The 15,904-nt window shown below is 39.2% G+C and overlaps 1 protein-coding gene across 1 annotated transcript in view; it reads right to left on the reverse strand.

The window, feature by feature from the left end:
- Positions 1-15,904, reverse strand: part of DSTN (destrin, actin depolymerizing factor) — a 38,755-nt gene that overhangs the window by 5,587 nt on the left and 17,264 nt on the right. Inside the window, exon 2 of the mRNA XM_021700745.2 lies at positions 1,027-1,334. Coding sequence (XP_021556420.1) covers positions 1,027-1,334 — 308 coding nt within the window. The remainder of the gene's footprint in view (positions 1-1,026; positions 1,335-15,904) is intronic.

Below are 15,904 nucleotides of genomic sequence, written 5' to 3' on the forward strand. Positions count from 1 at the left end.
ACACATGTGTGACTTTTAACTCAAGCTTAATCTCAAACTTACTTGAAAAGACCAGGATAACTAAATTAAGCAGAAAAAGGCCACATAAATCACCTTATAACACCTTTTCACTATTTAGAACAAGGCTATCCAGAAGGGCTTTCTGCAGTGATGGAAATGTTCTCTGTGCTACCCAATAAGGTGCCACTAGTCACGTGCAGCTACTGAGCATTTGAAAATGTGGCAATTTGACTAAGAAAATGAATTTTAAAATATATTTAATTATTTTAAATTTAAATAGCCACAGTGGCTAATGGCTACCCCTTACTGACCTAATTACAGTTGCAATGATAGTACCAACTTCCAAAGTAGTAAACCAGAGGGGTGCCTGGATGTCTCAGTCTGTTAATCCTGCAACTCTTGGTTTTGGCTCAGGTCATGATCTCAGGGTCATGAGATCAAGCCCTATGCCCAGCAGGAGTCTGCTTGAGATTCCTTCCCACTCCCTCTGCCCCTCCCTCAACTCACTCACTCACTCCCCTACCCTTTAAATAAATAAATTCTTCTTTAAAAAAAAAAAAGGTAGCAAACCACAGGGGAACAAGTAAAGGATGGGTGTTTTAAAAAGTGAAAGGCTGGTTCCTGGCAAGACGTGCTGGAGAAGGATTTTGGTGGGGTAAACTTTCTTCTCAGGATTCTAGGAAGAATTTTTAGAGAAACGTTAGCTTGTGAGTGAGTTCAGATAATGCATAAAATCTAGCTTCTGTCCCTACCCCCACCAAAAAAATCAACTACTAAAAGTCATATTCTTTCAAGTACACAAAGAGTAGTTAAAACTTAGTTTTGGTACCACAAACATTAATCTAGCTAAGAAACCTTGTAAATAAAACCTTGTAAATTATGAAACCTTGTAAATAAAAATTAAATGACAATGACTGCAGATAGCTTGACTGAAAATCCTTTTGGCCCTAGGAACTGATTTCTCCAAGTGCTAACAGTAAGATTAACTCTTGAGTTATACAGAGGCTCAATATTCCTGATGCTTACCACAAAAAAAACATCAATTCCTCTTTTCTGGATTCCTTGGTTTCAAAGCTTGCATCATACAAAGCATAGCGACAATCTTTTTCAGGAAGCATTCCCACAAAATGCTTGAAAGGATCGGTTATGGTTACACCAACATCTCCAACCAAGATCTCTTTCCCTTCTTCTACAATGATGCACTTTTTGTCTGCACTGAGACAAAAAATTACGGCCTTCTTTCTTTTCTTAATTTCTTCTGGGGTAGAGCACTTCCGAACTTTCATGTCATAAAAAATGCGACATACTTCATCTGCAACTTGCACTCCAGAAGCCTATAACAAGGAAAAAAAGTCAGAAGGAGGCTTACAACTTTTATTGTGCCAAATATAAAAACACTATGTAACTTTTCCTTATAAATTGGCATACACTTCAAATTTTTAAGGTATACTCATCATCCAACAGAAAAAATCTAAGCTGCAATTGCTAGCTTCAGTCATTAAACTTTAAAAAGATTACATAAAGTATTCATCACTATTGCATAGGATTAGGGAAGACTGAGCTACAGCAGCCCCTCCTCCCTAAAACCTGGAAAAAGGTGCTTCCTAAAGTGCTAGATTCTTTTCTTTTAAAGGGGTTGCTCAGAGCGCTGACTGGGAGTAGTCATCTCCCCAGTTTGGGTATTAATATTACCCAAAATTCTTTTCATAATGCATAGCAGATGGACAGAGTGGCTGCGTTGGGAAAATTCCATCCCGCCAGCATATCTTTCTCTAATAAAAGAATTTTTTTTTTTTAAGATTTTATTTATTTGACAGATAGATAGAGAGCACAAGTAGGCAGAGTGGCAGGCAGAGGGAGAAGCAGGCTCTCCGCTGAGCAGGGAGCTGGACGTGGGGCTCGATCCCAGGACCCCAGGATCATGACCTGAGCCGAAGGCAGCCGCTTAACCGACTGAGCCACCCAGGTACCCCTCTAATAAAAGAATTAAAAGGTTTCTGTTCTATGCACATTTCAAAATTATGTGATTAATATTTAGTAATGTATTAATCATATGCCTTTAAAATTTCACTTACAAAATCTCCAAGTTTTAAATTAAGATCACTAGATCTTAACTGTTTCAACCACAAAAAGACATGATAATTATGTGACATGATGGAGGTATTAGTGTAATCATACTACAGTGTATAAATGTATCACATCAACACCTTGTACATCTTCAGCTTATACAATGTTATTTGTCTATTATATCTCAATTTAAAAAAAGGATAAGAAAACGCTTACTGCTGTAGAAAGAAGGTAATTTAGGATCATACTGACCAGAAAAATAAACCTTTTACCATGTAACACTTGATATTCTGAAAGTGACCCTGACAGCAAAAGGTCTCAACCTGAGTTTTTAATCTTTTCATCTTCTTTAAGGAGTGTTCTATTTGCATTAACTTTACTAAAGCCATAATTTTTGATGCCTCATTAACTACTTTGGTTTGCATGTTAGCTTTTCTAAAGCAAGAACTATAAACTTCATAAATTTAATTACTAAACAATGCAAAAAATATTAATGACACCCAAAATTAATGTCAAGTAATTTGATTAATAAAACTACATAGAAGATGAAAGGACACAGGTACCTGGGTGGCTTAGTTAAGTGTCCAACTCTTGGTTTCAGCTCAGGTCCTGATCTCAGGGTTGTGAGATCGAGCCCCGTGTCATGCTCTGCCCTCAGCAGGGAGTCTGCTTGAGATTCTCTCTCTCTCTCCCCCACCCCCTGCCCTTCCTCTCTAAAATAATAATCTTTAAAAAAAAAATTTTTTTTAAGATTTTATTTATTTATTTGACAGAGAGAGACACAGCGAGAGAGGGAACACAAGCAGGGGGAGTGGGAGAGGGAGAAGCAGGCTTCCCACTGAGCAGGGAGCCCGATGCGGGGCTCGATCCCAGGACCCTGGGATCATGACCTGAGCCGAAGGCAGACGCTTAATGACTGAGCCACCCAGGCGCCCCTAAAATAATAATCTTTTTTAAAAAATGATGAAAGGACAGTCCACATATGAGGAGAAAATATTTGCAAATCATATTTCTAATAAGAACTTGTCCAAAATAAAGATCCCTTATAACTCAAAAATAAAAAAGACCCAAATTAAAAATGGGTAAGGGATCTGAAGGCATTTCTCCCAAAAAGATGTAAAATATGGTCAGTAAGCACTTTGGAAAAAGTGCTCAACATCATCAGCCATTAGGGAAATACATGTCAAAACCACAAAGATCTACTACTTTACACCCTTTAGAATGACTATAATAGAAAAAGCAGTACCATGGCGCCTGGGTGGCTCAGTCGTTGGGCGTCTGCCTTCGGCTCAGGTCGTGATCCCAGGGTCCTGGGATCGAGTCCCGCATCGGGCTCCCTGCTAGGCGGAGAGCCTGCTTCTCTCTCTGCCTCTGCCTCTCTGTCTCTCTCTCATGAATAAATAAATAAAACATTTAAAAAAAGAAAAAGAAAAAGCAGTACCAAATGTTGGTGAGGCTGTTGAGACACTGGAACCCTTTTACGTTGCTGACAGAATTGTGAAACAGTGCGGCTGCTTCAGGAAAGAGTTTGGCAGTTTCTCAAAAAGCTAAACATGGAGTTAATACCTATCAATGCCATTCCTAGGTATATACACAAGAGAAATGAAAACATATGTCCATATAAAAACTTGTACACAAATATTCAGAGCAGCATGATTCATAATAGCTGAAAAGCAGAAGAAAGAATGTTACTGACGCCTGGGTGGCTCAGTCATTAAGCGGCTGCCTTCGGCTCAGGTCATGATCCCACAGTCCTGAGATCAAGCCCCGCTTCGGGCTCCCTGCTCAGCAGGAAGCCTGCTTCTCCCTCCCCCACTCCCCCTGCTTGTGTTCCCTCTCTCGCTGTGTCTCTGTCAAATAAATAAATTAAAAAAAAAATGTTTATCAACTGAATGGATAAACAAAATGTGATACCTTCCATACAATGGAATATTATTTAGCCATAAAAAAATAAGATAGTGTTAAACGCTATAACATGGATAAACTTGAAAAACATCATGCTAAGTGAAAGAAGCCAGATATAAAAGGCCACATATTGCATGATTCTATTTCTATGAAATGTTCAAAATAGGCAAATCCATGGACAGGAAGTAGATCAGTGGTTTCTAGGAGCTTAAAGGGAAAAAGGAATGGGGAGTGACCACTAATGGACATGGGGTTTCTTTGTGGTGTGAATGCTCTGGGATTTGACAGGTGGTGATGGATGCACAACTCTGAATACACTGAAAACCACTGAATCATACTTTATGATATGTGAATTATAGCTTAGTAAAGCTGTTACTTAAAAATGCACATAAGAATTCTGGGGGTTAAAATACACTAAGATCCTAGCATTTACTTAATATTGGGGTAAGTGGGCCATTTAATAATCTCATTTATTTTTTTTTATTCTTATGTTAATCCCCATACATTACATCATTAGTTTTAGATGAAGTGTTCCATGATTCATTGTTTGTGCATAACACCCAGTGCTCCATGCAGAATGTGCCCTCCTCAATACCCACCACCAGGCTAACCCATCCTCCCACCCCCCTCCCCTCTAGAACCCTGTTTGTTTTTCAGAGTCCATCGTCTCTCATGGTTCGTCTACCCCTCCGATTTCCCCCGCTTCATTCTTCCCCTCCCGCTACCTTCTTCTTTTTTTTTTTTTCTTAACATATATTGCATTATTTGTTTCAGAGGTACAGATCTGAGATTCAACAGTCTTGCACAATTCACAGCGCTTACCAGAGCACATACCCTCCCCAGTGTCTATCACCCAGTCACCCCATCCTTCCCACCCCACCCCCCACTCCAGCAACCCTCAGTTTGTTTCCTGAGATTAAGAATTCCTCGTATCAGTGAGATCATATGATACATGTCTTTCTCTGTTTGACTTATTTCACTCAACATAATACCCTCCAGTTCCATCCACGTCGTTGCAAATGGCAAGATCTCATTCCTTTTGATGGCTGCATAATATTCCATTGTATATATATACCACATCTTCTTTATCCATTCATCTGTCGATGGACATCTTGGCTCTTTCCACAGTTTGGCTATTGTGGACATTGCTGCTATAAACATCGGGGTGCACGTACCCCTTCGGATCCCTACTTTTGTATCTTTGGGGTAAATACCCAGTAGTGCAATTGCTGGATCATATGGTAGCTCTATTTTCAACTTTTTGAGGAACCTCCATACAGTTTTCCAGAGTGGCTGCACCAGCTTGCATTCTCATTTATTAAAAGAGCTCTAACATACCTCAATTCTATCTAATCTAGTCCACATCTAATCAATCATAATCTATTTCAATCCTATCTAATCTAATCCACAGTTTGTTTATAAACAAACACTCATGAGGTAGTAGATACAGAAAATTAAGAAAACTACAAGACTATCCTATCACTTTCCTACTTTAAAAAGCATTTTCCTTAAACTTTATTTTACTGCTTTAGAAGTAGTATTCTAATCTTCACAGTTCATCTGTTAAGCAAGAATCTTTATTTTGCTTTTTTGTACAGAGAATAAAATGTTGCAAGTAACAAAGATTAATGAATACTAGAAACAGACCCCAATTCCTCCAACTCCCTAGTCAGCCATGTGGATCTGTAAATCACAACTGACCAACCCATATTTAAAAGCCTGAAGGAAACATTGGAGACCTTATATCCAACCAATCATTTGAAGGTATCTGTCAATATCTAAGTGAATTACCTCAAACAACACTTTAAATTCTGACTTGGAAATAAAGCATATTAATCACCTACCAGCATGGAGACAAAGTAAATATGTATTCTGCAATTATAACGCAACTAATCTCAGCCAAATCTAGCTATAACTTACAGGAACCTTAAAAGCCTCAGTAAGGAGAAGTCTGAGCTTTTCTCTACCAGAAAGGATGTTTGTAAAGGTTTCTGATGAGAGGAATACTACAGACACTTCTGCTTGAGGAAATTAACATTGAAGACTGTGAAAGAAAAACTGGCAAACACACTGAAAACAGGAAGACCACTTTTGAGGCGATTACAAATATCCAGATGATGTCAATTTTAAAGACATCTAGGTGGACATGACCAGTTAGCAACTGGAAATGTGAGCATGGTGTGAGCACGGATCTAATCGATACTTTGGACTATAATCAATATCATAGAGGTACCAACATTAAGTAGCAAAAGAGTAACAAGTCAAGGGGACTAAGAAGAAATGCTCAGAAAACTAAAAAGAAAAAGTAAGAAAGGAGAAAACCGCATCCTAGAAGCCAAGGGAGAGTGTTGCGGGGAGAGGGTGGATGGTCATCAACACCAAAAACTGCCAAGCCTGAGTATGACTGCAAGAGACCACCAGGTTTGGCAACTGAGTTTCTATGCATTTCAGGATATTGGAGCCATCAGGCAGAAGTCCAGGGTAATGGGCTGAGGATTTACAGGGGTAAACTAAGGAGGTAAAGACAGAAAGCACAAGACAGTTAGTGGCAAAGGGAAAACGGAAGACTGTGTGCTAACTTTACAGAAATTATCTTACGACTGGGGAAATCTGACCATACTAAAAGTTTAAGAGTTTGAAGGAACAAGAGGAAAACCAAAACACTAAAGGAAAAAAAAAAAAAGGCAAAAACTAATATTGAGTACTTAATGCTGTCAGACACTTCTAAATCACAAAAATTCTGAGATAGCTACTGCTATTATTTGCATCTTACAAATGGGGAAACTGGGGCATAGATTAAGTAACTTCAGAGTCACATGGAAACCTATAGCAGAAGTGAGATCTGAACTCAGGCAATTTGGTTCCGGGGGATACTCTTAACCACTTACAATTAAGAGACAGAACTCTAAAGAGATTGATGAGATCCAGGGTGCAGATGAGGGAATCAGTCTTAGAAAAGAATATACAAATATCCCTCAATTTTCGAAAGTTCGAGTTACACCAGTTTGCTTTTTTTAAAAAGACCTGCATTCGTACCTGTTTTCACAGACCAAAAGAAATCTAAAGATTTTCACATTTACAAAAAAAGGCAAAAAGCAAAAATAGCACTGAGCATTTGTATGGAGGCAGTGCATACCCCAAGCAGTGAGAGTGACCCCACCAAGCTCCTACCCCAGGATCTATACTCAACATCTCCACATCAAGCTGCCATAGCTTTAAACTGTGTCTGTTAGCATCTGTGCTACATCTTGATTTATTCTGTTCATCTGTAACCAAGATGTGTCCTAAAGATACCAAAAGAGCCTAAGAAAGGTTATGTTTGGGTCTGGAAATGCTCAAAATTTTTTCCATATAAATTAATGGTAATTGCTACACCATTCTGGCTTATAAAAGGTTTCACAGGCTCACTCTAATTTTGGATAGTGGGGGAAACCTATACCCTTTTCTCCTCTAAAATAGTAAAAGGGAGAGTAACAGTTTTGGGAAGGAAAACACACATTGCTAAAAACTGTACTTGGAAACCTCTATTTTCTCTATGAAGTGTAAACCAGGAAAAGTAGAGCAGGAGTTTGAGGGCAAATTAGGTAAAGATTCAGAATAGCTGTTATGGGGAGTTCCCAAGGGCATCACTTAAGGACAAGCAAAGGGGCTCTGAGGACATCTAAAGGTTCCGCTGAGGTCAGGAAGGGTGGCGGGAGAGCAATCTGGCAGTACACAGATGTTGATGGCAGTTAGCTGGAAAGGAAGCACCCTGCATTCTCCCTAGGAGACTTTATCCATGCTTAAGGTTCAAGCATCTAACCCAAATGACTTGTACATTGTTCAGATTTCTGCTTTTCTGAGCCCGAAGCCTTTATACCCAATTTCCTATCTAACATGTCCAGCTAGATGTGTCAAAGAGCCCTGATGCTCAGCATGTCCCAAGTCCCCCTCTAGCCAAGTCCCTTCTTTCTTCCACCATCCCAGTTATACAGACTCCAAACCTAAAAGATATCCTCAATAGTTCCTTCTCCCTCACCTCACTTGGTTCTTTGACTTTTTGTATCTTTTTCCAAGACATTCAGCTCTCTCCATCTCTGTCACCACTCTCCCAGCCCAAGCCACCTCTTTCTGTCGTCTGAACTATTACAGTAACCCCCCAAGTGGCTGCAGGGAAGAGAGATCAAGATATGTGTACACCACATTGCTTCCTCTTTGTGGCCACAGAGGAAGACTACATTCCCCAGCCTCCCTTGCAAGTTCAAAGTTTAGCTGGGGCCATGGAGTTCTGCTCAGCAAGAGGTGGGCACAGTGATACAAAGGACTTCTAGCCCTCTTTTTTTTCCCCCCGTATTTTATATATATATATATTTATTTATTATTATGTTAATCACCATACATCATTAGTTTTTGATGTAGTGTTCCATGATTCATTGTGTGCGTATAACACCCAGTGCTCCATGCAGAACGTGCCTCTTTAATACCCATCACCATAGCCCTGACTCTTTAAAAGTGATCTTCAAGCTCTGTCTTCCCCCTGACAAGAGGACCTTGGTGGAAGAGGGCTGCTGACTCTGAACTGAACTCTGCGTGATGGAGAGGAAGTCTTTTCTGTGTTAAGCCACTGAGATTTGGGGCTTAATACGTTACCACAGTTGTTCAAATACAACAGACTGCCCATGCCCACTGCTGATCCCCTCCACCCTCCAATTTATCTTCTACACTGCAGCCAGAGATCTGAAACACAATGCTTAAATCTCCATGCTTAAAATACTTCAATGGCTTCCCATTGATCTGAGGGTAAAAGCAGTAATAATTCTTTAACAGTCTAGTCCTACCCACCTCTCCAGCTTTATCTTATACCACACAAGCTCTGTAATCTCACTACCCTGGCCTTCTCTTAGTGGTTTACATTGGCCATGCTCCCTCCCACCTTCACTCATACTGTGCACCCTGCCTGGACAGCACCTCCCCACCCTTCTTTGCCTAATTCACTCTTCAGATCCCAGCTTAATTCTCACTTCGCAAAAAAGCTATCTGGGTCAAACCCACTACAACATGCTTCCATGACACCATGAATCTCTACCCCATAGCATTTACCACAGTTTCAATGTTCTGTTTATTTTTTTATTAAGTTTATTTTAATTCCAGTATAGTTAAGATACAGTGTTAGTTTCAGGTACACAATTAGTGATTCAACAATTCTACACATTATCAGCACTCATCATGATAAATGTACTCTTTTAATCCTCATCACCTACTGCACCCATCCCCCACCCACCTCCCCTCTGGGACAGACTTATATCACTTATCATTATAGTCTCTAGCTCCCTCTGTGTTGTTGCAATTGGCAACATTTCTTCCCTTTTTATGGCTGAATAATATTCCATTGTATATATATACCACATCTTTATCCATTCATCTATCGAAGGACACTTAGGCTGCTTCCATAATTTGGCCCCTGTAAATAATGCTGCAATAAACATGGGGGTGCATGTATTCCTCTGAATTAGTGCTTTTGTATTTTTTGGGTAAATACCCTCAGTGTTCTCTCTTTAAGATTATTTACTTAATGACTGTCTCCCCCAAATAGGCTGTAAATTCCTTAGGACAGACTGTGTCTGCTTTGTTCTCTACTACATTCCTCTGAGGAAATCAAAGATTTCCCAAGACCCCCAAGGAAGTTTATCTAATGGAGAAGATAAAGATAGCATATATAAAGCTTCAATATTGGTAAAACTTTCATTATTCCTTGATAAACTCCAAAGGAAGGGAGTTTAAAGAAGGCAGAGATTAAATGGGGGGCCGGGGGTGGGGGATGCAGGCGCTCAGGGGGGATTTCACATGTAACTTACTTAAAGCACTCCAAAATACGGGGACTGAAAGAAGGACGAAGACAGTTCCTGATGATGCAAATCTGGCACGTACACTATGAGAGCAGGGTAAGGGAGAAGGAAATGGAGATGTGGACTGGCTTCCGGTGGAAGAGGCCACAAATGGTAGGCTGAGTTTGGAGACCCTGGATATTTTTAAAATGAAAAGATGACCAGCTAAAAGGCTAATTCGGTAAGCAAGGCAAGACGTGATCAAGGCCTTCATCAGGGTAGTCGGAGCAATATGAGGAGGAGGGCCGGAAGCCGACTCTGCAAAGGTACAAACAACTGTACTGAACAACAATTGGCTGGGAGAGGGAAGGTGGAAAGGAAGGAGTCAGAATAAAGTGTGTAGTCCGGTGCTTAGGATCTCGTCAAATGCTTACTTTCTCACGTCTTTCCTTAGGGCGGCTTTAGAGACTTTGATGTTAAATAAGTATGGTCCTCTACCACTTGTTATATTACTAAATTCTGCCCATGAAAATAATGAAAAACCCATCAGGTGAAGTGTATACTTTTAATACTATTGTACACAATTCAACTAATAAATAAATATGCTTAAATTTGTTATACTTTCATTTACCTAGTATATCCTTGAAATAGCACTGATATGGAAGATTAAACAACTAGCCCCTAGATTCTTGATAACGATTTTTATAAAGTAAAACTAAAATCATGAGGGCAGACAGAGAAAGCAGGGAACACCAGTCTTACGGGCCTGTCCCAACACTGTCCCGGGGCCCCTCCCTTCCTAACCTCTAGTCTAGCTCAGCACAGCTCTTCTCAACAAGCTGGGAGCTCTTTTACCCTTGGTTCAGGGGATTGGGGAGGTGCATGAGAAAGCTGGGGTAAAGATTAGGAGAAGGGAAAAATATGAAATAATCCTTAAGTAACTACAGTTTATTAACATCTTGGAGGCCCAAAGGAGACAATCTGAAATTGAAGCACCAGAATTATGAGAGCACCAGTTCCATCCAAGCTTTCCCACTGACTAGCTGTGTTACCCTGGGCATGTCATTTAACATCCTCTGAAGTATACTAGTTCCTTCAACTAATTTATTTAGGGGGGTGCACTAGATCAGTTATCGAACTTTACAGTACACAGGAATCTCCTGGGAATCTTGTTAAAATGCAGATTTTATATATTCTGATTCAGAATATCTAGGGTGGAGTCTGAAGTTCTGCATTTCCAATAGTAAGCTCCAGGTAAAGATCACTAAAATGTAGTTCTGGGGACGCCTGCGTGGCTCAGCTCATCAAGCATCTGCCTTTGGCTCAGGTCATGATCCCAGGGTCCTGGGATCAAGTCCCGCATCGGGCTCCTTGCTCTCCTTCTGCCTCTGCTGCTCCCCCGTTTGTGCTCTCTCTCTCTGAGAAATAAATAAAATCTTTAAAATGTAGTTCTAAAAAAAAAAAAAAGAAGAAGAAGATAGCAGGAGGGGAAGAATGAAGTGGGGGAAATAGGAGGGGTAGACAAACCATGAGAGACGATGGACTCTGAAAAACAAACTGAGGGTTCTAGAGGGGAGGGGGGTGGGAGGATGGGTTAGCCTGGTGATGGGTATTGAGGAGGGCACATTCTGCATGGAGCACTGGGTGTTAAGCACAAACAATGAATCATGGAACACTACATCTAAAACTAATGATGTAATGTATGGGGATTAACATAACAATAAAAAATTAAAAAAAATAACATGTAGTTCTAAAATTTCAAGAAATATAATAAAATCTTAGCTCATTGTTATTTTACCTTTCTGCTTACAGGCTTAATTTTTATAACGAAGCAGAGTGGTAAGAGCGCTTTATGAAAACAGGCCCAAAGTCGAAGCATTTCTTGTGCCACAGACGCCTGGTGAAGCCTATGGGTCCTTTCTCAAATGGAGTTTCAAGTAAAATGTATATCATTATAAAAGTAGTCAATTATAGGGCGCCTGGGTGGCTCAGTTGGTTAAGCGACTGCCTTCGGCTCAGGTCATGATCCTGGAGTCCTGGGATCGAGTCCCGCATCGGGCTCCCTGCTCGGCAGGGAGTCTGCTTCTCCCTCTGACCCTCTCCTCTCTCATGTGCTCTCTCTCTCTCTCACTCTCTCAAATAAATGAATAAATAAAATCTTAAAAAAAAAAAGTAGCCAATTATATTGAATACAGTGCATCTAGGATGATGGTTAAGCACTCCTGTGAAAGTATTAATTTCAGTGGATTTGTTACCACTAAGAGACTTTATAGCAAATCTTAAAACAAAAATGACTGTAACACTGATCTAAAGAATTACCTGTTCTTTACACTGTACTTTTACCTAATAGAAAAGGTCTTCTCCCATCAATCTTATTTTTCAGTATTTCTCTAAAATGTTAGATTACTAAGATAGTAACTGCTTAGCTGGCAAGAAACCAAAAGTTTATTTTAAAAAGGAAAATCAAATTCAGTTTTGATTTTAAACTTATTTTTTTTAATTATTATGTTCAAATGCGAAGTTTTAACAATAAAGACCATTAAAGGATCCTCTGAACATAGCACCAAAATTTGCTGCACAGCTGGGCAGGAAAATCTGGAGAAAATAGCCGGCCACAAGAGCACTGTGATTACCTTACAAAGATAACGCAACCCACAACTTCAGTTTCTGTGTGTTCTGTACCAGTGGCCATTGGAGAATAACGGTTGCTCTTACAACCCCACCTCCGTGTCAAAACAGTTGCTGTTAAATAATTACTTCACTCTATTTTATCTCACTGACTACCAGTTTTTAACTTGTTCATGAGGTATAACAGATCTCAAACCAGAGTCTCCTCTGGCAGAGCTTTGGTAAACACTGATTCAGATCTGAGGCACGGCCTTAATACTCAAGATTCACTCAGTGTGCACTTCTTTAAATAAAGATACTACTCACAAGCAAAATGTTACAGAGAACGTGTAACACTGGGTATTTAATAATTGCAAATGACAGAACACACTTAAAACATCAATTCTCTCAACAATTCTAGCATAAGGGCTATAATTTTTGAAAGGAGCATCAAGTTTTTCAGATTCAATTTTTGTAAACAACTAAACCAGCCCCCAAAACTAATGACTTACAGCAGTCCATCCTAAACCAGAATACCATAAATGGTCTATTTCTATACTACGAACTGAAGTAGGATAGCTGACTTTGCCAACTATACTTTACACAATCCTCACTGGAGAAAACAGGAATGAAAGTTAATCTGCTACTTCAGGAAAGTATTAATTTTTAAAAAAATATTTTTTTAAGTTAAAAGAGTTTGAAATATTCGAAAGTAGGATATTGCATAGCAGACAAATATAATTTAAAATTTATAAACACCTGGCAGAAATCAGGCGTTAGGTCCTTTCTCAACCTACCCAACTCTTAAACACTCAAGATAAGCATAATCAAAGGATGGGGAGTTTAAATATGGGTTCATGATTCTCCTTTATTTACACCAAGCCTTGAACAACAGTCAAAAGAAACAAAAATGGAAGACTACAAAACATTTGGGCTTCTGGCTACTATAACTGATGCTTCTGAGCAAGAATGTTGAGACAACAAAGAGTGACAAGTGCTTCAAGGCACATTTCTACATAGAAATGACAAGGGCCTCAGAGGTCCTATGTTATAATGGGGGCTGAATACATATATCCATCTCCCTACCAAAATTCCACTGAAGCACAAAAAGGGGATTAAGAAAGAAAGAAAGAAAAAAAAAAAAAAAACCACAAGGACAAAAAAAACAGAAGAAATATGGAAATTCAAAGTAGGAAGAATGAGTGCAATTAGTCTGAGACACATGTAGGTCCCTAGATCCCTTCTTAAATTCCACCCTGCCACCGATCTGTGGAATTCTGGAGTTTATTCTCTGAAGAGGGTAAACAACAGAACTTTCTAGCTTAGTCATCATACTGGAAACAGGAAAATAGGGGACCGTATGTAAATGAATGCTAAGACACTCTCTCCACCACCACTGCCTTGAAGCCTGAATATTTAAGAAATCCTTAGTCCCACTGTTTCAGAGAGCCATGCTGTCTAACAGAACTTTCTGTGATGATGCAAATGTTCTGTATCTGCACTTTCCAATATGGTAGCCACTACCATACATGGCTGTTGAGCACATGAAATGAGGCTAATGGAATTGAGGAACTAAATTTTTATCCTATTTTAAATAATTTAACATAAAAATAACACATAAAATTAACTCTTAATAGTATATTTTAGGTAAACAAATTTATAAGACACATTACATAGCTTCCTGCCTTGGAAAAACAATATATTATTTAGCTTTATGGATGACTCATGCCATCAGGAACCTTAGTTATTATTCTATACAGTGACAGGGCAGGATTTCAATTCTAGTTTACTAATAATTACAGTCAACTATTTCTGGGGGCAAGGAAGCAATCTTGAAGGGAAATATAGATAAGACATTGTGTTTGTTTGTTGGAATAGCCTGAGTATTAATCTGGAAAAATCAAAACCACCAAAATGAAGAACAGTCACAGAAATTCAGACAAGAAGGCGTGACTTAAGCCAATATTTTAATTCATACAGATGGCATAACAAGAAAGTTTGTTTTTTTTTTTAAAGATTTTATTTATTTTTGGGATACCTGGGTGGTTCAGTCGGTTAAGTGTCTGCCTTCGTCTCAGGTCATGATCCCAGGGTCCTTGGATGGAGTCCCCCATCAGGCTCCTTGCTCAGTGGGGAGCCTGTTTCTTCCTCTGCCTACCACTAGCCCTGCTTGTGCACTCTCTCTCTCTGACAAATAAGTAAATATAATCTTTTTTTAAAAGATTTTATTTATTTTTGAGAGAGAGAGAGCAGGGGGAGTGGGTGGGGGAGAGGGAGAAAAGCAGACTCCACATTGAGTGTGGGGAGCCCAATGTGGGGCTTGATCTCACGACCCTGAGATCATGACCTGAGCTGAAATCAAGAGTCAGACACTCAACTGACTGAGCCATCCAGGTGCCCCCAAAAAAGTTTTTACTTCTTGAGGAAAAAAATGCTAGATACTGGGGAAGAACTGAAATAATGAATTTATAGTACAAAGTTTATATAACAGCAATAAGGATAACTTCATTTTATGTAATATTACATATGACCATTCCAGATGTATTTTATAATTAATTGGGAATACATGTTTTAAATAAACTGATAACATCAGATATGTAATTTTTTTTTTTTTTTCAGTTTGCTGTGTTTCTCGTTCTCATAAAACAGAATTTGGAACATTTAATCTTAGAAGACTTTTTAACCAGAGGAGAAAGTATAGTGAATCTATCTTATTCAAATCTTGTAACATGAACAAGTTAGTTAACATCTCTAAACCTCAGTCTCATCATCTGTAAAATGTGAATTATGATCATCTTAACTCAAGAAGAGTGATAACACAAATAAATCACCTAAATACAGTGCCTGTCAATGGTATCACTCAGTGATTGGGAAGACTCATATTATTATGAACCAGAAAACCTGGTTACAGCTTTTTCCACTCCTTCTAGTTACCAATGTGGCTGATTGTTAATGAAGCCTTTGAGTAATGGAAGGCTATGAATAAAAGAAATCCAGACAGCTTAAAACTTAATTTGAAACAGCAATTTCTATCTGTTCCCTGATAACCAGAAATAAATTAAAAAACCATACTGACATTTGATGTATATCTCTTCCCACAATTATTGAATGGTTGCACAGCAAAGACATGCAAGAGCAAACAACTAAAAGTCTTCTCTAACACAGTCAAGATTCAGTTACACTAGACCACTTCCCATTCTTCTAGGCACAACTATCACTTACAACCGTAAGTCAAAATCTACAGTGATGACAACTGGGGCCTGTGGGGTGAGCTAATAGGCTTTGTTCTAAAGTTTGTCCCTACCCTTTATACATCAGTCAACCAAGCACACAGTAAATTCTCAATCCCTTGGCAAGTTCAAAATGTCTGGAGCTGCCGAATATTAATTTTATAGATCGTGCCTTGCTTAAGAGTGCAAGATAGAGCTAAATTCAAGTTCATGTTCCATTAGCCAAGGGATGTGCCTGCAGGGCTTCAACTGTCCGAAGGAGTGCCATCTGCTTGTCTCCTGAGGCCACAA

This window comes from Neomonachus schauinslandi, chromosome 10 (genome assembly GCF_002201575.2).
Source record: "Neomonachus schauinslandi chromosome 10, ASM220157v2, whole genome shotgun sequence".
Classification (NCBI taxonomy): Eukaryota; Metazoa; Chordata; class Mammalia; order Carnivora; family Phocidae; genus Neomonachus; species Neomonachus schauinslandi.